The 24,467-nt window shown below is 55.5% G+C and overlaps 9 protein-coding genes across 9 annotated transcripts; 4 read left to right on the forward strand and 5 right to left on the reverse strand.

Annotated features, from left to right (window-relative positions):
• Positions 1–1,222: 1,222 nt before the first annotated feature.
• Positions 1,223–1,629, forward strand: E0L32_007769 (uncharacterized protein; the record flags this gene model as incomplete). Its single annotated transcript, XM_031142549.1, has 2 exons — positions 1,223–1,243; positions 1,300–1,629. The coding sequence occupies 2 exons, from the start codon at positions 1,223–1,225 to the stop codon at positions 1,627–1,629; spliced, it is 351 nt and encodes a 116-aa protein (XP_030993269.1).
• A 186-nt stretch (positions 1,630–1,815) lies between these two features.
• On the reverse strand, positions 1,816–2,887 carry E0L32_007770 (uncharacterized protein; the record flags this gene model as incomplete). Its single annotated transcript, XM_031142550.1, has 6 exons — positions 1,816–2,084; positions 2,154–2,247; positions 2,308–2,384; positions 2,454–2,568; positions 2,640–2,755; positions 2,863–2,887. 6 exons carry the CDS (start codon positions 2,885–2,887, stop codon positions 1,816–1,818), a joined length of 696 nt encoding a protein of 231 aa, XP_030993270.1.
• A 1,444-nt stretch (positions 2,888–4,331) lies between these two features.
• E0L32_007771 (uncharacterized protein) lies at positions 4,332–5,760 on the forward strand (the record flags this gene model as incomplete). Its single annotated transcript, XM_031142551.1, has 3 exons — positions 4,332–4,566; positions 4,629–4,980; positions 5,379–5,760. The coding sequence occupies 3 exons, from the start codon at positions 4,332–4,334 to the stop codon at positions 5,758–5,760; spliced, it is 969 nt and encodes a 322-aa protein (XP_030993271.1).
• A 463-nt stretch (positions 5,761–6,223) lies between these two features.
• Positions 6,224–8,941, reverse strand: E0L32_007772 (uncharacterized protein; the record flags this gene model as incomplete). Its single annotated transcript, XM_031142552.1, has 8 exons — positions 6,224–6,397; positions 6,456–6,746; positions 6,855–6,920; positions 6,977–7,101; positions 7,152–7,183; positions 7,241–7,301; positions 7,738–7,981; positions 8,084–8,941. The coding sequence occupies 8 exons, from the start codon at positions 8,939–8,941 to the stop codon at positions 6,224–6,226; spliced, it is 1,851 nt and encodes a 616-aa protein (XP_030993272.1).
• Positions 8,942–11,599: 2,658 nt separating this feature from the next.
• E0L32_007773 (uncharacterized protein) lies at positions 11,600–12,610 on the forward strand (the record flags this gene model as incomplete). Its single annotated transcript, XM_031142554.1, has 1 exon — positions 11,600–12,610. The coding sequence occupies one exon, from the start codon at positions 11,600–11,602 to the stop codon at positions 12,608–12,610; it is 1,011 nt and encodes a 336-aa protein (XP_030993273.1).
• Positions 12,611–12,969: 359 nt separating this feature from the next.
• Positions 12,970–15,071, reverse strand: E0L32_007774 (uncharacterized protein; the record flags this gene model as incomplete). Its single annotated transcript, XM_031142555.1, has 3 exons — positions 12,970–14,755; positions 14,817–14,912; positions 14,971–15,071. The coding sequence occupies 3 exons, from the start codon at positions 15,069–15,071 to the stop codon at positions 12,970–12,972; spliced, it is 1,983 nt and encodes a 660-aa protein (XP_030993274.1).
• A 450-nt stretch (positions 15,072–15,521) lies between these two features.
• On the reverse strand, positions 15,522–17,354 carry E0L32_007775 (uncharacterized protein; the record flags this gene model as incomplete). Its single annotated transcript, XM_031142556.1, has 2 exons — positions 15,522–16,732; positions 16,817–17,354. The coding sequence occupies 2 exons, from the start codon at positions 17,352–17,354 to the stop codon at positions 15,522–15,524; spliced, it is 1,749 nt and encodes a 582-aa protein (XP_030993275.1).
• Positions 17,355–18,777: 1,423 nt separating this feature from the next.
• Positions 18,778–19,830, forward strand: E0L32_007776 (uncharacterized protein; the record flags this gene model as incomplete). The annotated part of the gene is made up of 5 exons (XM_031142557.1): positions 18,778–18,780; positions 18,842–18,945; positions 19,000–19,297; positions 19,347–19,748; positions 19,807–19,830. The coding sequence occupies 5 exons, from the start codon at positions 18,778–18,780 to the stop codon at positions 19,828–19,830; spliced, it is 831 nt and encodes a 276-aa protein (XP_030993276.1).
• Positions 19,831–19,844: 14 nt separating this feature from the next.
• On the reverse strand, positions 19,845–24,282 carry E0L32_007777 (uncharacterized protein; the record flags this gene model as incomplete). Its single annotated transcript, XM_031142558.1, has 3 exons — positions 19,845–19,859; positions 19,913–24,083; positions 24,158–24,282. The coding sequence occupies 3 exons, from the start codon at positions 24,280–24,282 to the stop codon at positions 19,845–19,847; spliced, it is 4,311 nt and encodes a 1,436-aa protein (XP_030993277.1).
• Between the last annotated feature and the right edge of the window lie 185 nt (positions 24,283–24,467).

Consider the following 24,467-nt stretch of genomic DNA (forward strand, 5'->3'; position numbering starts at 1 on the left):
GAGTGCTTATTTAAGTCTTATTAAAAATAAAATCATTAATAAAATATAAATATTTTTTATAGGTAATAATTAAGTATAAAAGCCTCTAATAGATTTACTAAGAAACTCTATATAAAAATGTTAAGAAGGTTTTCTTTAATATCTTTTATAAAGAATTAATTATAAAATTTAAAATTTAAATATAAGCTTTTTATAAAGACTATAATTAAATAAGACTATTTAAAAAGTTCTACTTTTAAATTTAATAAAGTTATTTTTAGATATAAAGTTTTTATATAGAATAATAATTAGTTATAAAATAACTTTATTAAATCTAAAAATAGAACTTTCTAAATAGTTTTTTTTTATTTATAATCTTTATATAAAGTTATATTTAAATTTTAAAATTTATAATTAATCTTTTATAAAAGATATTAAAGAAAACTTTCTTAATATTTTTATATAGAGTTTCTTAGTAAATCTATTAGAGATCTTTCTCTTTAAGTTTTAACTATAAAGAAAATATTTATATTTTATTAACTATTTTATCTTTAATAAACTTCTAATAAGAACTCTAAATTAGCTATTTTTAATTTTTTAAGTATTATTTTGAGCTAGTATCTTAAAGTGGAAAAAGTGGGTTTTTGGTGTATGTGGTGGCCCACGATGTGGGGGTCTCACTTATCATTTTGATGTTGCTTTCAACAGCTGCACTATGCAACTCCCAATTCAGAGCTTCCACCATACACAATTGCTTCTTAAAAGAGAAACTGCGTATGATTCAAAGGCACCATTATTCAGGGACTTCAATGACCGCCTGCTAAAGAAAGAGCTGTATATGTAGATCAACAACCTTCTTCGCTGCCTGGCTTCAGTTTAGCTTAAAAGCCCCGAATCAGCTAGTCAATCAATAATCCTAAACTGACTGAACAGACAGAAATACTGGTCTCTCAATCCTGAATCCTGAATTGGAAACACAGACCCAAGCCAACAACGCAGAACGCAAAGACTCTTGACCACCTACCGCGCTTGCTTCCTTCAGGATGACACCAGTAAGACTTGCCCTTGGGATCTGGTAGTCCTGGCCGGATAATGTAACTGACCTCTTGTATTACAGCGTGCGAGGCATCTGGTTCATCCAATGCCCCGAGTACCTTTAAGACGGATGCAGTCTCATGCTCCGCCGTTTTCGGGCATTCTTCAACTTTTCCAGCCGCAGCCCATGGGCATAAACCTCGACGGCATGGACGACGATCCATGGGGAGTAAGTCCATATACATATTACTGTCCGTGATGACAAGGACTGAACTGTCAACCAAGATGTCGCTCCTCCAGGGCGATGAATGGGATGCATTCGCATCCCAGCTCGACGACGATAGCCCCATGCCATCCCCAATTGGCGAAGGATCAAGCAATCTGAGCCCTCCAACTGCGGTCCAGGAAAGCGCTATCGCCCAGGAGTCTCCCGATAGGGCGGAAAAGGCCACTGGCAACTCTGAGGAAACGTTCAAGCTCAAGGAAACCGAGGCCGAAGTGGAGGCGCGTCTTGCCAAGGAGATGTCTAGCAGCATGAACACTGCGCTTTGGATCCAGGCGGCCATACTTGGTGTCGTTGCTTCCATCGCTGTGCACCACTGGCTCAAGAAGTGACGGACACGAGATGGCACGGTAAGGGCCTTGGGGCCAGGTTCACCAGCATGTTTATTTCTATCCAGGGAGATAGATGTACGGGGATTTGTCGTTAGCACGAAGTGAATGGTGTTGTTGGTTGACAGACTTAGCTACGAGGCAATTGAATGATGATAGTCCTCCCTCGATTTGTCCTTGACTCTTTGCTCACCATGGTAGAGTCTCTCCGCGCCAATCAAGGAAAGTACCAGATTCGTCCATTCCCACGGACTCCAGCACCTTGACCATCCCGGCAATGCACTCTTCCATGTTGTCTCGCGATCGGAAGCTTGTAAGTCTCGTAGCGACATAGCCGGGGTTCAACGCGATAGCGGCGATATTGTCACCGTTCATTTTGTACTCCTTGGCCAAAGTGACAGTCATCATGTTGAGCGCAGCTTTGGACATGCGATAAGCAAGATCCTCGCCTTTGCACACTGGGTAGAAAGGCACAAGTTAGATTTGGAGATGGACAATCAAGCCCTGCCCGAGCTCAAGTCGCTTACTAGTGATGGAGCCGGCATTTGACGAGATGTTGATCAGTTTGCCCTGTGCAAGCTTGAGATTGGGATGGAAGTATTTCGCGGTAAGAAAAGGGCCCTAAGCCAGGAGTATCAATTCTCACGTTTCCGGGTATCGGGCAAGGCAAAGCCTACTTACGACCGTGTTGATGACGTATTTCTCGGTCATGAGTTCAGCACTGTGCTCGTACCAATTGTCGGGTTCAGGACCGAGACCTATGGCCAGTTGTGTGTTAGAGTAGTTTTCCAAATTTCCATATGATGAGCGCAATGGCTGCTACTTACCAGCGATGTTGATGAGCATATCCAGCGGAGAATCACCGAACTCACGGGCAGCATCGGCTACTGTTTGCTCCTTTGCGAGATCAATCTCGAGGATCATCGACGCAACTTCCTCGATCTGCATAGCGACTTTAGCAGGACATGCCAACTGGGAACTCCTACTGGGATGTACATGTATGTCTAACTCACCTCTTTAATGGAAGGATCGTTCGATGCCCTGGTCTGGGGCCGGACAGAGGCGACGACATTCCAATTTCGCAAGGCTAGGGCGCGTGCCAGGTTGAGACCGATGCCGCGATTAGCGCCTGTCAGTGCAGTGGTGTCAGCCTGGGATCTCAAAATTGGTCACCTTTCCCTCAGGTGGCTCAAGGTAGTGAGGGAGGGGTGAGGTGAAGGGTGTATGTAGCCTTACCGACCAAAAGGACTGTGCGGTCCATCTCGGTGATGATGTGCCAGTTTGTGTGTATCAAATGTGCTAGATATGTCAAGAGGTCAAGAGGTTGCCCAGGAGTGCAAGACTAGAAGCATAGCGGGCCGTCATAGATAGAAATGTGAAAGAAAGCAGTTCTGAGAACATTGAAGGAGGGGGAATGGCGGGGCATAAGGCGTCCATGATGATATTCAGAAGGCGGCATGGGCGCTCATGACACATACAGCAGCACAGTATTGATTCGTGCCTGCCATTTCTGCGGAGTGGTGGCGCGCCGCAGCTTTCAACCTCTCTCTTTCTGCCAACAAGTACCACGACAAAAAGTGCCATAGAACAAGTGGTCAAACTGACCCTCGGAATTGATTGAGGCCCCCAGTGCCACTTCATGCAATGACCTGTTGCACAGCCTCCTTTCCGAGAGGAAACAAAAGCATAAATGGCACTCAGTGCCTGGCTGATGATGATAGCGACCTACTCTTGGTTCATGCAGCCAAGCGAGCTTTCGCACTGGCTATTCTTTTTCCCTGTCCCATGGCAGAATGTCTGGACTGCCCCGGTTCGACCTACAGTCAACTGCAGAAGCATATGCAGATGAGATAGACTCCTTCTCCAAGCGTACCCAGAACGATCATTTAGTCAGCCGTATTCACTATACCGATATTGCCCGTCTGCTCCGGTCACCTCCCCCGGATTCTCGATCAGCCGCCTCAAATCAACCGCCGCCTCAGCCTTCTAGCTCAGTTGACAACCTCTGCTTCATCACTGCGATTGATGTGCAAAGCTTAACAACGGCTCAATCATCTAGTTCACAAAATGATCAGGCCAGCTGTACAACTCGAGGCTTGGCCACCCCACAGGCCTTCATTGAAGGGCCCCTACCCAGTCCTTCTTGCACGATGAGATGATTTACACTATCGAACAACATTTCACATGCACAGTTATCCGAAAGACCCGTGGATGGGCTGGTGCGTTGGCATCCCCTTTTATCACCCGTTCCCCAGCACTATCCCAAAACCACAAGTCTATGCTTCCTTAACCCTCCTTCAGGCACACAATACATTTCTCTTTTTCAATAATTGTCGTCAATCCGTAGGCTAATCGAATATTAGCTTTCGTCTGGATGGAACTTGGGTAGACCACCTCGACCAGTCTACAAGGAGAGTATCTCGAGGCAAGATTCAGTTCTTGTCGTACAAGAACCGTGCTTGCCGGTCACCCAGCCGACATTACTGTCAGAACTCAAATCCAATGTTAGTGACAGGAATAATAGTAGGCCAGCTACCGTCCTCGGACCCAGCAGCAAACCGTTTAGTTCTTCTACCTAGAGTTCGACGCTACTTCTCTCGCAGTACGGCGTGAGCCTCAAGCTAGAACGCATGCACAAGTCACCATTGTATGCTTTGAGAGATGTCTTCTGGCATTCAGCATGCAGCTCCAATCAAATGATCAACATGCTTCAGGATCGTATCAAAGGTGCTTTAAGAAATGCTCATCAGAAGCAACAAAAGCAACTGGAATCAGTGTCGCTAGGGGATTTGAGATTCTGTAAAGAGGTCCTGGATGATCTACTGGAATTAGTCGCGTTCCTTGACCGTGGCTGCTCGTCATGGATTGTTCAGGACATGGTACCTCAGCGCCCACGGCCAGAACCTATTCAGTCCTCACAGCAACATCACCAATACCAGAGTGAGCGCAGTGTGAATAACGGGGACAGCATAGGAACATACACCAGTACGAGGATTGTAAAGGTTGCGACCCTGATGAATCGACTGGAAATGAACTTCTTGGCGACTTTCAATGCATCATGAGCCGGGTTGAGAACCTTGCTACGAAGTGCAAGGATGGGATAGAGGTGATTCTTAGCGTCGCACAGCTTCGCAAATCCCAAAAGGCCATTGACCAAGCTGAAGAAGTCAAAAAGCTGGCCAAGTTGGTCTTCTTTCTCGCTCCTCTTTCCTCTGCTTCCTCGTTGTTTGGCATGAACTTTGTAAACCTTGACTGGAAGTTGTCGCTTGGTATTTTTTCCCTGCTAGACTTCATTCTTCTGGTGATACTTTTGGCAGTTGCCTTTGATGTCCAGAGTGCTTGGCGAGTTGCTCTGTCAGGACTCGACTTAAGCCAGGGGTTACCTTTTTGAGGCATTGAAACACACATGTATGTACAGGTGATGTAACTTATGCGTCTATAGATGGACAGGCAGCATGGTCAATATTTGTACACAAAGAACTCACTCTAAAGCTGCCATGTTGTGTTGAGACTGCATTTAGCCTTCACTGTCATCTGACCAAAATGTAACCAACTTGTCAAAGTCGACCCCCCCCAGAATTTCCTCCTTGATACTCTGCGGGCGAAGCTCTAGGAACAGATTTCGCGCTTCTATATAGTGACTTATCGTCAAGTCGATCAAGGATCTCCGATATACTCAGGAACTGGCGACGAATGTGGCTGGCGATCTGTGTAATCGCAAGAGGAATATTGCCGATCTTGCGAACAAGCAGCCGAGTTCTGCTGGTCAAAACCTTCGCCGACTTGTTTGCAAAGAAGCAGTGCGCACTCAGATTCGGGCAAAGGTTCAAGATCCCGTCCCTGGACGGCCAAGTCAGTCTTGGCCAAAGAGTTGCGAGACGTGATCAAAACAGAGCCGTGCTCGTTGTCCAGCGGCAAAAAGTCCCCAAAGGTATCAAAGTTGTCGACATTGTCAAGTATCCCTTTAAACGCCGCAACTGCAGTCACATGATTCCCAGCGATCTCCCACTAATGGGAGGGGCAGAGACACTTGCTGTGGCTGATGACCTTATTCCCATGCTCGTTTCTATCAAGAAGACCGAGGCCCAGCCCGATGTCTTCGAAACTCTGGGCATGTTCTCCTCATCAGCTTGAGCCCAGAAGACAGCATCAAAATCCTTTTCTCGCTCAAAAGTATAGTGGTTTTACCCAATCCTCCGAACCCACAGAGAGCAAATGAGGGGAATCTCGGGGAGTCCTTGGGAAGCAAGGCATCGTCAAAAAGCTGGACGGTATCAGACCGTCCCACAAAGTTATAGTTCTGCATAATTGGTTTCCGTACGTAGCACGGCGTACGTCGCTGCGGAAGGAAGATTTCAAAACTGGACGAGCAGCCGGAACCGGCAGTCGTGCGTATCAGCTCTGAAGATGTGGTTGGCGTATTTCCTAGCATGGCGTCTTAGTGACCTGGGCTACTGGGCTGAGTCGTATTAAACTTATTGTGATCTGACGAGCCAGCGTTTGAATCCGTCGGGCTCCATGAGAACTTTGGTCTTGAGGAAACAAAATCTAACTCGGTATTCAGTTTCTTTTTGGCTACCATGTTAGCCATATGATCTCACTTACCGTCAGAGGGAACTCCTGTGTCCATCGCCCCAATAGAATCGGATGCACAGTCCTCAATAAGGGTTGCCAATTCTTTGTAGAGTGGATGTCCCGCCATAGTCTGTTGCGATCCCCAAGCATGTCTCTTGTCTGGGCAGCAACCCGATACCGCCATGTCACCCACGAGCTGAGACCAGTTGTAAGCACGACATTCTAATCTGCACCACCTGTATGCAAAAGCTTACAAGTTCTTCCTTGTGAGGGATAGATCTGATTCGAGTGGGTCTGCTTTTGTAGACCGACAGAACTCGCCCCGTGAGATCGAGGTTCTTGAATTTGTAGGACACATCGACAATCAAGGTATGATCTTCGTTTTGATCCTTGTAGAACCCTTTTGGGTACCCGTAGGATTTGAGCAAGATATCCAACTTGGGCCACAAGTCTCGGCGTTCTTGATCTAGATGAGGCACACCAAAGAGCACGACGTTGCGTTGTGCAAGGCACATCTTCCGGATCTCGGGATGGTCTTTGATTTTCTACATAGTCTCCAGCGCCTGCGAAGTGTAATACTTGTCAGTCAAGGCTAGGTGGTTGTTGAGTACTATGAGATACTGAATGACATATGGCGTGTAGATTCTACGTACTCTTTTGACGACAATACCGCCAAACCCATAAGCTATGAATATCAGTGGTCGAACACGACCCGACGACTGAAAAGGCGTCGGTCAGCTCTTGTTCTAATTCTGTGTTGAGATGGATCACATACTGGATAGACCAGAGTTTTCACTAAGCTTTGGACAAGCTTATCGCCGGAGTCAATCATAGACTGCCAGATTGATTCGGCCCCTCGGTGGTGGATACCAGTGTAATTAAAGCGCTGGAACCCGGTGCCTTCCTACGGAGCAGCTGCAACAGAGATTCCATTTGATTGTGCTTCTTACTTGTCAATTCGTAGTCTGGCACGATGATGATGCTGAGTGAGGCCGTCAGTGTTCCATTAGGGCCATTGCTACTTCATATTGTCACTCACTCGATGTCCACAGTGCCCCGGTTCGACAGCGCATCAGGGGCCAGCTCCAGTTTTCTCAGAACTAAAGTATCTGGCAATCTGCTTCGCGCGAGACACTTTACTTGATGATTGAGGAGGTGCTTTCCGAACGTGAAGCAGTGTTGAATGTACGAAATGTCGGTCAGTTGGATGAACTCGTCAGGGAGCTGATGCCCGACCATGGGTGTGACGAGGCTTATCCTTCCGCATCAGCCTCGAGTGCGCGGAGTTCAGAGGGCAAAACGGACACAAAAGGTGGCTGGTGCATCCTAGCACCACGGTCAGGAATGACATAATGCGGCATGAGATAGAGACCAACGTTGAATTCAATATGCGCCCAAAGGGTCCTAGCTAGCCTATCCATTCTCCTACGTGAAGCCGAAAGACCTCTCTCGCCACCTTGGATCAGCTTGATTGAAACTCTGAGCCCGAGCCAGCTCTCCAGAATGACAGTGCTGCCAGAGATAAAGCATTCATACCCGTCTCTAAAGTCGGATGGATAAGTGGCGCATTGAATGGAGAGTGCTCGATGGGAATGTCGTCAAGGAGCCTTCCTGCCTTTTTGGCCCTATCTAGAGCCTCGGCATCGGCTCTCCCCAAGAACCAGAACACATAGGGTACATTGATGGCAGTGGCGAGGATGGAAAAGTCCTCGCATGGATGGCTGGGCACATCATCCAGGACGCTCTGCGCCCCGAAAGCGGCCCAGAACACCTCCCTCACCTGCTCGGTAGCATGTTTGTCGTTGGCTGTGAGCGGAGCCCGAATCGATGTCCGTATATCCGGCGCTTCTACGGCTCCAGAGGCTTCCGCCTCGCTTCATACAATCTCAGTGACTCCATCCAGCAACCGCGAACGGATTGAAGGGTCATAAGCCTTCACGTCCAGGACTATGTCCGCATGTTGAACCCAATCCAATCCCGGCTGGCCCAAGTGCAACTCCTCCACGGTGGCCGACGCATAGCCCGCTTTGGCAGTTTCGTGCACAAGGTTCTCCAGCCGGGCTATTATCTTGCTGGCGACAACAGCAACGTCCACGGACACCTGAGGATTTGCAGGGTGGCCCTCGCTCGAGAATATGCGAATATTGACGGTGTCCGCTGATACCAAGACGGGCCCCGGTTTAATGCTGACGGCACCACTCGGTATTTGCATGAGATGCTGTGCCATGACAATATCTGGCCGAGGGACCTTGTCGTAGAGTCCGTCGTCTACCATGGCCTGTGCTCCGCCTGTGTGCTCCTCGTTAGGCTGGAACAAGACAAGCAACGTCCCAGCCCACTCAGACCGGGCTGCTTCAAGCAGTTCTGCCGCCGCCAAGAGGCAGGTCATATGAAGGTCGTGCCCGCAGGCATGCATCACTGGCTGGTCACGACCCCACCAGTCCGCCATCCGTTTGGTGCTTGCATAGGATATATTTGTCTGCTCCCGGATCGGCAAGGCGTCTAGCTCTGCTCGCAGGAGCACCACCTTGCCTGGTCCGTTCTCGAGCACACCCACCACCCCATGGCCACCGATCGCTTCGTGCACGTCATACCGGATTTCGCGGAGACGACTGGCAACGACAGATGCGGTCCTCTCTTCCAAGCGGGATAGCTCAGGGTTTGCGTGGATATCTTTGTACAGCTTCTCAAGAGGTTCCAACGGAGGAGCCCACCGGTCGACCACATCCCGAAGGGTCATGTTCTCGTTATGTTTGAAGTCCTGCGCTGTAATGTGGCCATGAACCATCGTCAGTGATCCCCATCCTTCGCAGGCCAACTAGCTTGACAAAGCGAGATCCCATACCTGAAGAGGCAGCACAGTCCCTCAAGTGTCTTGTCGCAGCAGTGCAGTCCAGAAGAAACGTTGTCACTCGGACGATTCGAGCGAGAAATCTGAGGCCCGTGGCGAGTCGTTCATGCGCCCGCAGCGTGGAATCTGGCGCGGCACATTCCTTTTGTCACTTTTGCACCGACGACTGGCACACTTGCAAGACCTAGTGACTTGGCTGTTGGTGGACACGGCAGTGAGAGCGAATGTAGTGGATATGAAAGTTGGGTGAAGTGAGCTTCTCTCTTGGAAAGGCCGGGCCGTGGGCCGATCAGGTCCAATTGACTGATGCCTCAGGATCAAATTGCTATCGGACGAACGAGGCGACGGTGAGCACAGTATCTAATACTATGAGTACTGTGGTGCTTTATGTAGATGAGGAGGGATAAAACAAAAGACTGGAGGGGCGGGAAATGTTGACGCGGGGGCTGCAAGGCTCCCTGAAAATTGCGGCTTGACGGCATGTGCAGACTCCAAGTCGTCAGGTAGGACAGGAGAGGGGGAAGGGTCATCAATGATGGGGCTCGTCTACTCCTCCCAATTGCCTGGCAGGCTGCCTGAATCTCTCACTGAGCCGTCGCAAAGTAATGGTGGCGTGCACAAAGGTGACCTGGATTCCAACAACTTCCACAGCCTGGTCCTCGGCCATGATGGAGGGTCACCTGCAGGTTGCAGCAAACCTGGGAGAATTCACAAAGTGCCGATCTGATGACTCAGACAGCAGAGATGTCGTAGTAAAATCTCGCTGCGATGTCAATCACTCACCAATTTCTCCTTGTTGACAATTTTCTCTACACACGCGCGGGCTTTATCTCCTTCTATCAAGAACATTCAGTGATCCATTCGCAAGTTTTCGAGAAAGCCAACCCCTTATCAACTTTGCCCAGTGAAACATGGCTCCCGCAGCAACCTCCTCAAGCTCTAGCTCAGCTCGCATGGATGATATTCCCACGAGTGAAGCTGCACGGCACCCTCTGGCTCCATCTGTCGAGACTAAAGATGAAAAGCTGCGAGATCAACCCTGGAGGCAATTCCTTCCGGACCGCTACTGGTCGGAGCCCCAGGCCTTCCGGCTTCTCGCAAATAAGGGTCCACGAAGTGAGATTCGTCTTCTCCAAGAGATGGACTCTGTCAGTCGCTAGGCTGATTCTTGTCAGGTACGGCCAACAAACATGGTTGAAGCAATCATTGGGACTAACTTTCCTCCCCTCAGGCTTCATAAGAATGGCAAAGGGCCGGGCCAGGACTATGATTGAAAGCTTTCATCAAGTGTATTTCCTAGCAGATTCATAGCAGGTTATCTCAATGATCAAACCAGTACTCCTGTGAACAATAGAGCGTCCTGTTGTCCTTCTCATGCCTCTGTAAATACCATTAGGCGGACGTCGATGCTCTCTCGCGGGTTCTCCAGGCAGTCAGGGGCGAACAACGACGCGGCGCCATGTGGAGAGATCTCCAGCTCTGTGCCGTGACAAAAGGGTGGCGTTGATTAGCGTTGTGACAGTCATCTCAGCGCTATATTCCAGGAACCTACCGGCAGTGTACTCCCCTTTCATTTGGTCCCACGTTGTGAAGATAGCAACATCGTCAGGACTCTGGTTAGACATGTAGTAGTATTTATGATAGGGCTGGTGTTTGACGTAGTAATTCCGCTCGACCTCCATCAGGTCGCTCTGTAGAACGGTACGCCGGTCAGCAATGACCAATGGCGCATTCTTCACAAAATTCAAGGGTCGCCAGACACTGTTGGTCGTTAATGAATGCGACTGGTGTGTCCGTTTAAGTGCGGAACTGATTGCTTACTTGACGATCTTAGCATCCCAGTGCCACTATTGACAGCATCCAGTTCCTCGGGCAATAGGTAGATGCATCTCAAGTCGCTCCTTGCCACCTCGATATGAAAAGTCTTCGGGGATCAGCATGGTATGTTCTATACGTCCTCTCTGCTCTGTTCACCATGAAAGGAACGCAATGAATGTCAAGACCCTGAGCCAGAGCCTGCTGATGAATGTCGTACACACAGTCAGCAAGGGCCGACCTAAATTCCAGGCCCTAATCTTCGCACCTTGGGTCCTTTCAGAAAGCACTAGTGTACGCCCTTCGCGATCGCACTCGCATTCGTCACAAACACCAATCAACCGCTTGCCATTCCTCCACTCCCCGAGCCGTATTGGGCTGCCTCTCACCCACCTAAGCTTATTCTAAATCTTAAACAACACTCCTCAGCCCCTCATAGATCAAAATCAGTAAGATTGTGACCTTTCCATACCCAAATCAGCTCGAAATCTGGTGAGCACTGGGCACCAGCATTCACCTTCAGCCGATCCTCTACATACGCATATTTGTCTCCCTAAACTGGAGCTAATGCCTGTAGCTTCAAACTAGCGATAGCGGTGTCAGCAAGCAAGCGAGCAAAGATCTGTCAGCTTCTATTCCGTGAATGAATCCCATCGCATCTTTCCGAACCCATTCTTCGACCTGATTTTGAATTCATCTTCAAGCCGTTCAACTTCAAGCCGGATCTCGGCCATGGGTGTCCCAGAAAAGGAAACCAGTGCCCCGGGCTCGGCACCGAGGGAGTATGCCATGCCGCCGCCCTCGTACGCCGACGCCAGCAGCTCCACGTCCCCGCTGCCGCCGCCGACAGACCCAGCTATTGCCTCGCGCTCAAACCCTGGGGCTGCAGCATCGCAATCACCGTCATCGCCAGCAGGAGCACCATTCGTCCCGACATCGCAGGTGCCGACGGCCGCCGAGCCGTTCAACTTCCCCTCCGACGCCCCCTGCCCGGCCTACTCGCCCGCGGCGCCGGACCAGCCCCGGCGCCTGATCGCCATCCCCCAGGCCGCCGGCACCAGGAAGGCGGACGCCAAGTTCGTCCGCGGCTACGCCCCGTCCCTGCTGAGCCGCGGCATCCCGCCGCAGACCTGGCGCGCCTTCCTCGACACGGCATCGGCCTTCCTGGCCGCCACCGTCTCGGACCAGGCCGTCGGCCACGCCGCCGACGTCGGCCGGCACGTCGGCGGCGTGCCCAAGCGCTGGGGCAAGGAGACCGCCAGCCACGCCAGGTCGGTGGGGCGCAGCATCCGCGACAACGCCCGCCGGGGCAACCTCGTCGGCTCGGCGTTCGGCGTCATCGGCGGCGGCATCGGCCTGACTGTCGGGGCCGCGACCCGCGGCGCGGGGGCCCTGATCTCGCTGCCCTTTGCCGCCGCGTCGGCCGTGGCGTCCAGGCCCAAGACGCCCCGCGAGAGGGCGACGGCGTACTTGGCCGTCGCGAACAAGGACTGGCTCGGCGCGAGGGGCCTGTGCGCGCGGCTCGTCGACACGGCGGAGCTGGCGAGGGCGGTGGGCTTGACTCCGGACCAGCTGCTGGCCGCAGCGCAAGGGAGCAAGGAGAGCAGTGCCGAGGCGCAGATTGCGTCGCTGGGGCAGTACGTGGAGCCGCTGGAGTTTGACGGGGCCGAGATGCTTCAGCTCGGGGTGAATACGCTGTGGCTTGTGGTTACGTTTGATGGGAATGCTGACGGAGCGATGTGAATCATGTACGACGATTAGCAGTGTTCGATATACAAATTGGCCATCCCCTTATGAAAACATAATGACCACACACGGGCGGCGCGGTTGTCGCATTTTGCTACGGGATATTTCAAAACTGTACGGTCCATCTGGGTGACGTGCCGGTTTGTGTATATCAAGCGTGCTGGATATGTCAAAAGGTTGGCCAGGAGCGCAAGACGAGAGGCACAGCGGGCCGTCATCGTCATGGATGGAAATGTGAGAAAGAAGGCACTTCTGAAAAGCTGGGTAGGTCTGAGAACATTGAACACAGTATTGATTCGTGTTGAATGTTCCTCGCGGTGCAGACAGCATTTCTCTCAGTTTTCACCCCGAGACAATCAAACGAGACAAAGCTCGGCCCACTCCTCCCCTTCCTTGACCCCTTCCCCGTCCATGTAGCCGTGCAGGTACGCCTCGCCGAGGAACTTGTACTCCCCGGCCTTCTTCCCCTTCTTGACGATGTACGCCGTCTTCCCCCCCTGGAACAGCACGACCAGCGTCCCGGGCAGCGTGGAGTGCGGGCCCAGCCCGGCCAGCCCGCCCTTGGTAGTGAAGATCTTGCGCCCCTGCGACGCCACCGTCGCCGCCCGGCTGAACCGCCACGCGCTGATCTCGTCGTGCGACGCGCCGGAAGCGGCCTCGCCGCCGCTCCCGTCGGGGATCTCGGCGCGCCGGAACGCCATGTACAGCTGCTCGAGGTCCGGGCCCCCGGGGGGGACCTCGGCCACGACGTCGGCGCCGCCGACGAGCGTCTGCTGCAGGACGCTGCGGATGTCCTCGCCCGTGGCGGGGTACGCCTTGAGCCGGAGGACGAGGCGCTCCCACATGCGCCACCGGCGCTCGCGGGACCAGCCGAGCGTGATGCCGACGGGCCGCCTGGCGATGCCGTCGCCGTAGACGCGCTGCATCTCGAGCTGCGCGGCCGACATCATGGTCTCGCCGATGTCCCTGACCTCGCCGACGACGCGGGCCCTGACGTAGAACCTGCTGCCGTCGTCCGAGAAGCGCACGGCGGGGGGCTCCCCGGGCGGGCCGCCGGCGCGCCAGGAGCGGCCTTTCGGGGTGAAGAGGAGGGGGTACTCGCGCGAGGCGCAGGACCAGTCCGGGACCCAGGTCGGCAGCTCGTCTTCGAGCAGCTTCCAGGCCGGGTCGCTGTTCAGGTTGAGGATGTCGAGGGACTCTTTGAGGAAGGAGGCGGCTAGGTTCCGGAAGACCTCCGGCGCCGAGAGGGAGTAGTCGGGGATTATCTTGGCGTCGGCGGCGAGGTTGAGGAGGGCATAGACCTTGTCGATGGGGTTCGTGGCGAGCGACTGCCTGAAATTCGACAGAAGACCCAGCAGATCGGGCCGTGTTCCCTTTTGATAGGTTTCTCTCATGGCCAAAAGGTTGAGCCCGGGAGTAATGTCAAGCCTCGTCACGCCTCTGAAGTTGCGGCGGTAGAAGAAGTGTGAGACAAAGGCAAAGGTCTCCCAGGGAATGCTGTCTTTGCCACAGATGATGCCTGCAGACCTAGCGACGGTGATTTCCTGCACAATCCATATCCTGCCGAACCACGGCTGCCAATACAACGACTCCAATGCCGTCCACTCGTTGCTTTCCGTCGGCGGCAGGCTGTATCTGGCAAGGTCGGCCTCGAACATGGGCTTGTCCCAGAGCTCGGGCGGCGTCTCCTCGGCAAGCTTGCCCAGCTGTCTCATCAGCTTGAACCCGAGCTCGGTATCGGTGCTCGGCTCGCTCAGCCAGACCACGACCGAGTCGGCCATCCGGTAGATGGAGTCCATGAGCTGGACCTGGACAGACCGCTCCTCCATGTCGCCCTGGTTGATGCACACGCCGTCGATCCAGAACACGCGCGGGCGGTCGGCCAGGCGGATGTCGCGAACGGCGGCCAGGAAGTTCCGCGTGACGAGGATGGATTTGCCGTCGCACAGCACGGTGTGCTCTTCGGAAGGGTCGCCCCACGTGTACGACAGCGCCTCGAAGCTTGGGCGGCCTTTGCCGTCGTCCAGCGACTCGACCGTCAGCGTGCATTTGACCTCCTCTTCCGGGGACGCGGCGGGCAAGATGTGCAGCAGCCGGATCTCGTTCGGCTTGAGAGGTTGGTACGTGTAGGTGTCGGCGTGCCTGGCAGTCGATCAGATGCCGCACTACCATAATATTCATCTCGCTGAAGCAGCAGACTCACGCCGGATCCTTGATAGCCAGCTCCTGTCTCTCCTTTGACCGCTCTTGGTACTTCTTGAGTCTCCTATTCGGGTTGAAGAGATTCTTCCTCGTGCTCCTGCCAATGGCCGATGAGTTGCAGTCTCTTGAACACGCGTGCGAACACAGCCACCTACTTTGGTATCAGAGCGCTCGACATGAACCGCTCGTTCGTCGCGATGGAGGCCTGGAAGACGGAGAGGTGGACCTCCCACATCATATCATTCATTTTCGACATCTTCGCACCTCTTTACGTGTTTCTCCGCTCATCGACCCGCGATCAGTTTTGTTCCTAAAACAAACGAAACCATCTCGGTATACGTGCGGAGGGCGCATTTATGCATATTTCTGTGGCGCCGGGGGTTCGTCTTTTTGGGGGCTGCTGTTTCAGCCCCCGAGAGGGGGCGCGTACAGGTGCAGAATCACAACAGTTACAAGCTAATGCACGAGAAACCCGCTGGCCCATTTAAGGAAAACGGTCTGTCCCCGTCTCATGCGTTTTATGCGCTCTAAAATCTGACATCTCCCAAGGATCAAACACCCAGAAGAATGAGATATGTGATGGACTGTGTGATCTACCATCTACACATCTACAGGTAGTTGATATGATTCGCGAAAACAAAACCTCTGTGAAGAAGGATAAGCCACCAGTCAAGATCGCCCACCTTCCTCCCAAAAAGAACCCAAACTACTGCCTCGTCAACGTCAGCCCGTAAGCAGGCAGCTCGATGCTCGTCGCCACCGGCGCCCCGTCCGCGCCCTTCTCGACGTTGAAGACAAAGTAGTCGAGCGACTCGTACTGGTACACGAGCCGGTCCATCGTGCCCCAGGCGATGCAGCCGTTCTGCGGCCAGGGGTACCTGGCGTCGGACGCGGCCACCTCCTCGGGCGTGAACAGGTCGAAGACGCCCCGCCAGCCGGCCTGCCTCCCGCTGCGCAGGTTGGTCGGGTACAGCCGCAGGCGCACGAGCACGCTGGGGTCCGGCTCCGTCGGCACGATGCCGATGCGCAGGTAGTTGGCCAGCACGTCGACGCCGCGCGCCGTGTAGTTGGTCGCGCGCAGGCCCGGCGCGTCGTCGGTGGCCAGCGTGATGGACGAGTTGGTCGCCCTGTCGGCGTACGTGCCCGTGAAGGACACGGCCGCCTCGTCCTTGCTCGCCTGCTCGAGCGCCGGCAGGAGCACCGTCGTGGCCGTGGCCTGGATGAGCTGCACGAAGCCGCCGACCTCGGGCCCGGCGACGTTGACGGAGACGACGAGGTCGTAGTCGGGCACCATGATGAGCGCCGCGTGGTAGGTCGTGATGTCGCCGCCCTTGGTGTAGAGCTCGATGAGGCGCCCGTCCCTGGTGACGTTCTGCACGCGGTAGATCTCCCAGGGCGTGCCGATGAAGGTGCCGAGCGACGACGAGGACGTCCAGGGCTTGAGCCACCGGCGCGTCTTGGCCGGGGAGATGAGCTTGGAGCCGAGGATGGCGGAGCCGAGCGCCAGCAGGTCGTGGGTGGACGAGTAGTAGCTCCCGGAGGCGTTCTCGAACCCAAGCAGCGAGGTCCACCATTGGTCGTCCACGGGGATGACACCGAGCTTGTCGTCCGGCTTGAACGCAGAGGTGTGCTTCATCCCGAGGGCGTCCAGGATCTTCTGCTGCACAAAGTCCTCAAACTTGAGCCCGCTCACCCGCTCCACCACGAGTCCGAGCAGGGCCGGGCCAATGTTGGAGTACACGGGCGCAGTGTTGGGCGCATAAATGGGCGGCCGCTTGCCAAACTTGGTGAAAAAGTCCTCCCACGTGCACGGTTTGCCGTCGAGCAGGCCGCTGCACTGCGGCGAGTTTGCCGGGTCGGGCTTCGGCAGGCCGAGCTTCTCCCAGGGCGGGTTGAAGGCCGTCAGGTCCGTTCCCACTGTGCGATTCATCCATCTTGATCAGACCAACCACCATTCGGGCGTGTGCCATACATCCTCGAAAGGGGAAAAAGAAAACTCACGATCTACCGGAATACCACTGGTATGCGAAGCCAGCGCCCCGAGCGTGACCTCGTCCCAGTCCACCACGTGCACCGCGTCCTGCGCCGCGGCCTGCTTGGCCAGCTCCCTCAGCTCCGGCACGTATTTGGTCACGGGGTCCTCCCACAAGACGCCGTCGATGAGCATGAGCGCGTAGGCGGGGAAGACCTTGGACGTGCTCGCGATGCGGTACATCGAGTCCGAGGTCACCTTCTGCACGCCCTTGGGGTCGAGCTTGGACGGGGTGAAGTGGTACTCGAACAGCGGCGCCTCCTCGCCCAGCGTCTTGACGCCGACGGAGACGGCCGACACGTTCAGCGGCGCCGTCATCTTGTCGAGCGCGGCCTTGAAATCGGCGAGGCCCTTCTTGACGGCCGGGTTGGCGCTGGCTCTCTGCGGCGCCGGCAGCACGGGCCCCAGGGGTGGGCAGTGTCCGTCCAGGGCCGCCGAGACCTCGTGGCCGGCGAGGGCCGCGAGGAGCAGGGCCAGAGAGCGGTGGGTAAGAGAGCCGATGTGCATCGTGACAAGGAGTAGGTGGCGCGTTCGACAAAAGATAGAGCACGTCCTTGATCTGCGACCATGAGGCTCTTAGGGAAGATGGCTCGGAAGCGCAAGACGGGAAGAGGTGCGAAAAGGCTAGGCTTTTAAGCATATCTCTTGGACGTGAGCCCGCCAAGCAGAACTGTATTCACTTCCTTGATCCGGCCATGGTCTCCGTGGGCACGTCGCGCGACAAGGCATGCTCAGCACCGATGCTAGCCTGCAAAGCACATCCGCGCCGCAAACGTGGGGACGTGTTCTTGAACAAGGTTCGCATGCCAAGTCTGCCCATGCCCAAGACGCAGGGGATGACGTGAGCGTCGGTGTGGTTCTGGTGCGAATTGGGCGTTGCAGCTTGCGATCTCTACAAGTGGAAGTGCGAGATCTGCGAGTTGGAAGTCGTATAAACGTCCACGAACAGCTAGTCAAACACCACTGTAAAAGGCAGTTGCCTGCACAGTGGGGTGTCTTGGGGGCTCCCGGGTTCGCTGAAGGATCGCCGTGCTTTGGAGAGGGGCTGGGTGGACGCCCGGGCGAGATTCCGGGGATGAGACAAGGACTGAGCATTCATCCGTTAAGAAATAACTACATAAGTACCGCATTATGGCACTGGGGCTTCAAGTATTAGATGATGACTGCCGCTGCTACGCCACGCAGCCACGCGTAGCCACGAGGAGCTCAGGACGCATTCCGAAGTCACAGGGGACATCGCGACAGTGATCGGTCCCGAGGATGGTATCCTGTGGACACCGAACTCCCAAAATGGCAGGTCGACAGCGCCCCCCGGCACTGTAAGCCGCCCCGGCCAGAACCGCCTGCAGTCCGAGATGTCAGTCGTCGAGACCGAGACCGGTGATGAGCCGAATTGTGAAAGGATTTGTCTAATCGATCCGCTATCACCGGCATCCTCGCACGGAATCGCCGGCTTATGACATTGAACTACAGCATCAGGCGGTTTCTACAAGGGTAGCAGTGGCAATCCCAACTTCCGACTCAGCCAACAAACGGATTCATTCTGCCCTGTCAAAGCATCCTGGCATGCAGGCATCCAACTATGGAGAAATGGAGAAAGTGGGAATATTTTATATATTTTTTGTATTGTTCCACTCCTCCTTTTTCTGCTAGGTAGGAAGCGGACTTGTCAAGTTATATAGTACTAACAATGATAATAATAATAATAAAAGCTATGTGCGGAAAGACCTCGTATACCAAGATGCTTTTTGTATGGATGAGCGAGTGTTGTGTTGTATTGTGTTTGTTCTTGACCACCAAAAGAAAGTCTCATAGCCCCCGCGTTGCGTAGTCCCATGTCAACAACGTTAATGCAACTCCCGAGCCGCGACCGCTTTGTGCCCGAGAGAAAAAGAGCCGAAAAGTATGTACAACGAGGCCATGAAAAAAAATGGTACTAGAAATTAAATCCCATCAAGAACCCCAGCCGCTAATAAAACTCATTATGAAAACAGGGACCCCGATATGAAAAGGGATACACCCAACGAAAGAATGTTGAAACACACAAAAACGAGGGGAATGGTCCGGTCTATCTCATCTATTACCCAAAACAAAAAAGGTATGACCCGCTTCCTTCGCATTGGAATTCATGCAATCTCGCATCCCCATCAAGTCAGGACAATCGACCTCTTGGCGTAGAGGTTCAGCCTCACGCCCGCGCCGCAGAACTCGCTCGAGTTGCCACGGCACGTCATCTTGCACTGGCTCTCGGAGATGTTGGCTCCAGGGGTGGCGCCGGTGTAGCCGGCCCAGTTGAGCTTGTTGTCACACCAGCACTGGCCGCCGTACTCGAGACCTGCGTAGTTGTAGTTGTAGCACATGGAGAGGCAGGTCTCGACCGTCATGGTCTTGGTATCGGCCATCAGGTTGACCAGGAGACGGCCCTTGGACGGCTCCGACACGCAGTGGTAGTAGGTGAAGTTGACGTCGCCTTGCGAGACGACCGGGGGACCGGTGTAGACGGGAGCGAGCGAGGAGCTCGTCGAGGTGCTGGAGCTGCTGCTGGACGAAGACCTGCTGGACGACGAAGAGCTGCTGGAGGTCGTCGTGGGCGTCGCACTGCTCGAAGTGGAGCTAGTCGTCGATGTTGACGAGACAGTTGACGAGGAACTGCGGCTTGAGCTCGAGCTGGAAGTCGAGGTCGAGGAGACAGTCGATGACGAGCTAGACGACGATGACGAGGTCGTGCTGGTTACCGAGCTAGAGCTAGAGCTGCTTGATGAACTGGACGAGCTTGTCGAAGTAGACGACGGCGAGCTGGTCGAGGAGCTGCTGGACGAGCTGCTGGAAGACGAGGACGAAGATGAGCTCGAGCTCGAGCTCGAGGACGAAGTCAAGGTCGAAGAGGACGAGCTTGAGCTAGTCGGCGTCGCCGAAGATGAAGTCGAGCTGCTAGTGGAAGTCACGCTGGAACTCGTAGAGCTGGAGCTGGAGCTGGAGCTAGACGACGAGCTGGTGCTAGAGGACGACACACTGGTGCTCGTCGCACTCGAACTCGCAGAGCTGGAGCTCGAGCTCTGGCTGACAGCAAAGTTCGTCCCGTTACCCTTCTTGTACAGCTCAAGCCTGTCGCCAGCGCCGCAGTACTCGGTGTTATCGCCAGGGCACAGGAACCAACAGTCGGACAGCGGCGCAAGCGCGCTGCCGTCACGCAGGACGTTGCCGCAGTAGCACTCGCGGCCGTACTCGACGCCAAAGTAGGTGTAGGCGGCGCAGAAGGCGGCGCACGAGTCGAGGGTCATGCTGTCGTTGGCGTACGTCGTCGAGTAGAGCGCGCGGCCGTTGAGCGTCTCGGTCCAGCAGCCCTGGAACTGGTAGGCGGCGACTGTGGGCCTGTGCCAGGGGCCCGTGGCGGTCGGGGAGGCGCTGCTACTGCTGCTGCTCGTCGAGGTCGCCGTGGACGCGACGGTCGGCGACGACACGGGCGAGGTGATGGTGGACGAGGTCACCGTGGACGAAGTGGCGGACGACGTGCTGTTGGACACGGCGGCGCCCTTCTTGTAGAGCTCGAGCCTGTTGCCGGCGCCGCAGTACTCGGTCTTGTCGCCGGGGCACAGGAAGCTGCAGTCCGACAGGGTGGCCAGGGTGCTGCCGTCGCGGAGGGTGTTGCCGCAGTAGCACTCACGGCCATACTCGACACCAAAGTACGTGTAGGCGGAGCAGAAGGCGGCGCACGAGTCGAGGGTCATGCCGTCGTCGGCGTAGGTCGTGGCGTACAGGGCGCGGCCGTTGTTGGTCTCGGTCCAGCAGCCCTGGAACTGGTAGGGACCGACGGTCTGCCGGCGGTAGGGGCCGGTGGCGGTGGGCGAAGCGGCGCTGCTAGTGGACGTCGTGGAGGTCGAGCCGGTGCCGGTCGCAGTGCTCGACGTGCTGGACGCCGTGCTGCTGCTAGAAGTGCTGGTGGAGTTTCCGACGCCGCCACGGACATAGACGTCCAGACGGTTGCCGGCACCACAGTACTCGGTAGCGTTGCCGTTGCAGATCATGTTGCAGTCGGTGATGGGGGCAACAACGGAGCCGGCGCTGAAGCTGTTGCCGCACCAACACTCGCCACCGTACTCGACACCGGCGTACTTGTACTGGGGGTTGCAGGAAGCGATGCAGCCAGCGACAGTCTTGTTCGGGTTGGGCATGCCGTTGACAAGGGCACGAGCGCCGGTAGCCTCGGTGTAGCAGCCCAAGAAGCCGTAGCCGTTCACGCCGGGGTTGGTGACCGGGCCGCCGGGGTTGACGGGAGTGCTGCCGCCGTTGATGTCATGGAAGAGCGAGATGTAAGAACCGCCGGCGCCATCGTTGACACCGTTGCCGCCGCAGATCTGGTTCACGTCGCCGGCGCAAGGGTAGTTGCAGTTATCCTCGGACACCTGCTGGACGGGGATGTTCGGACCGCCCCAGCACTCGCTGTTGTACTGCGTACCGCAGTAGGCGTAGCCCTTGGCGGCGCAGGCGGCGATGCACATAGCGCCCGTGTTGTTGGAGCTGCTGTAAAGCTGGTAGGCGAGCTGGCGACCAGGGTTGTTCTCCTTGAAGCAGCCCGTGTACCGGTAGCGGCCAAGACCGTTGGCCTGCAGGGGAGGAGCCTGCTCGGAGACGGCGCCGCAGTCGAACTGGATGAACTGCTTGCCCCAGGTGGGGTCGTTCAGATTCATGGTCCACTGAGCATTGCCATAGTAGGGGTCGGTGTTCCACTGCTCCTTGGGGACAGAGCAATAGAGAGTGGCATAAGCACTCTCACCGGCACGAACGATGGTGCCTTCGGCGAGGTCAACCTGGTTGTTCGCGCCGATGATGCTACCGGCAACACCAAACGGCGGCTTAGAGACGGCGATCTGGAGGGGAACGGCGCCGGTACCGCCGTTGTTGGTAAGGCGGAGCTTCAGGGACCGGGTCTGGTTCTCCGTAACGTTGCCAAAGGTGAAGTTCTTGCCGGACTCATACTTGACCCAACCGGTACCATCGGGAGTCTGGAACTCGAGAAGGGCGACGGGCGCAGGGCCAGAGGAGGCAGTGACGCTCAGGGACTGTGGTCCGCCAGTCGAGTTGACCTGCAGGTAGAGAGAGTAGTTGCCGCCAGTCGTGGGGTTGAAGTTGATATCGACATTAGACTGGCTGTTGGCGGCAATCGTGGTCGGCAGGTTCTTCAATGTGAAGGGACCAGAAGTGGCCTGTCCGTTGGTCACGGTGATAGGAGTGAAAGTACCCGAAGCGCCGTTGGGCGAGGCCATGACGCTGGAGAGGGTCAGAGACGTGTTGCCCTGGTTGATGAAGAAGACGGTCTCGTCCGAGCCGCCGTCGGTGCCAGTGACGATCTGCGTGAAAGCAACCTTGTTGGGGTCGATCTTGAAGAGAGGACCTTGGCTAGCTCCGGTACCGGTGAGACGGATGGGAGTCTTGACGCTGTAGCCGGTGGCGGCGCCATTGGTGGTAGCGACGGAGACGCTGCCGGTGAGAAGACCAACGGTGCTGGGCTTGAAGGTAGCCTGGAAGGTGAACGAAGCACCGGCAGCAAGCTGCAGAGGGAGGGTAGCAGGCACACCGCTGATGCTGTAGTCGGAGCTGTTGGCCAAATCGACGCTGGTGACCGTCACAGCGATCTTGGCCTTGCAGGTCACAGTCTGCTGTGCAGCGCTGGCACCAATATCGACGGAGCCGAAGTTGACGGGAGTCGTGCAGTTCAGAGCAGGGTTGGTCGGGGCGCCGAAGCCATACACGAAACCCTGAGTGGTGCCCTGGTAGACGATGCCATCGCCAAAGACGGGGCGGGTAAACTTGGTGGTGCCGGGGACGGAGAACTGGTTGACCAGAGTGAGGAGACCATTCTGGGGCACGGCGTTGTAGATGCGCAGGTTGTAACCCTGGACATCGGAGATCCACAGCAGACCTGTTCCGGGCTGACCGTTGAGCGAGGTGACGGTACCGTGGCTCACGCCCAGAGTGTAGGCGTTGGCGACGGGACTGTCGGCAACCTTGGCGAAAGACGGGACACCATTGTTGCAGGAGAACTTGAAAACGTGGCTGGGGTACTGAATGACGTTGATATATATGTAGCCGCCCTCAAGAGGGTAGACACCCGCACCAGCGTAGACCGAGTTCTCATTCTGATAGGTCTGGAGCACCTTATCGCCAAAATCGGGAGTGTTCTTGTAGCCACCGAGATCATCCAGGTTGAGCCAGTACGTCTTGCCCTCCTTTCCGGTAACGACACCAATGCGCTTCACATCGCCGCAAGAGAAGACGTCGCTGGGCAGAATCTCGAGAGGGCTGGTACCGAGATCACGATCACCACCGTCCAGAGCCTGTTTGTCGAACGGCATAAAGAAGTCGACAATGGTCAAAGAGCCGTCGCCGTTGATGGTCATGTGCACGGCGGCCTCCTCCAGAGCCGTAGGCGGGTTGCGGCCGTTCACAGGAATGGTGGAGAGCTGGGAGGCATAGCCGTTTCCAGTAGCGAAGAACATGGAGCCCTGGTCATCGGACGCGAGACCACCGCCAGACATCCAGACACCACCACCCTTGGTAGGGCTCAGAACACCCTCGCCTTCCATAGCGTAGCGCTCGACAATCTTGCCGGTCGTCTTGTCCCAGCCGATAATCCAGCCGGTGAAGTTGTACTGGACGCAGTGGGAGGCGAAGCCGGCGTAGATGTACTGGCCAGAGTGCAGCAGAGCAGGGCGCTGGTGCTGGATACCACCGTTGAACGATCGCGTGGGGTTGTTCCGAGCAAGGGTGCCCTCGATGTCGACAGGGAAGTTGGGACGGTCGGTCAGGTCGTTTACGTTGAGCGCGATCAGCCAGTAGCGGCCGTTGGGCTTGCCCTGCGCACCATTGCCACCCTGCTGGTTCGCGTAGGTCTTGAGAGTCAGGTACAGGGTGTCGGTAGCGGGGTCGATGACACCGGTCGCGGTGATACCGACGAGGGGGTTGATATCGACACAGCCGTTCAGATCCGCAGTCAGGAAGGGGATGGCAAGGTTGCGCGAGGCGACAATGACACCGGTCTTGGCGTTGAGCTTGTAGACGTTGTTCTGCGTGGTGGCAAAGTAGACGTATTGCGTGCCGTCACCTCCCGAAGGGGTGTAGACGAGGGGCTGTGAGAAGATCTGCTCGGGTGCGCCGTTGTAGTTGCCGGGCAGGGCAGTCTTGAAGATCTGAGCAAACTGGTCGCTGCCCACCACGGCAGGGTCCATGTTGTGGTTACTGCATGTCCCCAACTGTTAGCGTCCCTGAGATCTTTCAAGAATTGGCTCCCTCGCCAAGATCGAGGGCCTTACGTTTGGTAACCCGCCCGGGAGTTGTCACCACCCCAGGTAATGGTGTCCGTGTCGGCGAGACCGTCGACGAGGCCGACGAGAGTCGAGAAGAGCAGCAAGGCCGCAGTGGCCGCCGCCGTAGCCATCCTGGACATGATGCCGAGTTCGAATTGACCTGGCGAACGAATGTGTGTGTCCGTCGACGACGACAGAGGGATGCATCAACAAGAGGGGAGGGGGGGGGAGGAAGGGACGGGATGGAGAAGCACGGCGGCGATCAGCTAGATAAATGAAATGGAAAGATTCTTGGGATCGCCTCTCCCGCCCGGGG

Source organism: Thyridium curvatum (genome assembly GCF_004353045.1).
Source record: "Thyridium curvatum strain D216 chromosome Unknown NODE_48_length_316412_cov_78.264379, whole genome shotgun sequence".
In the NCBI taxonomy this organism is placed as follows: domain Eukaryota; kingdom Fungi; phylum Ascomycota; class Sordariomycetes; order Thyridiales; family Thyridiaceae; genus Thyridium; species Thyridium curvatum.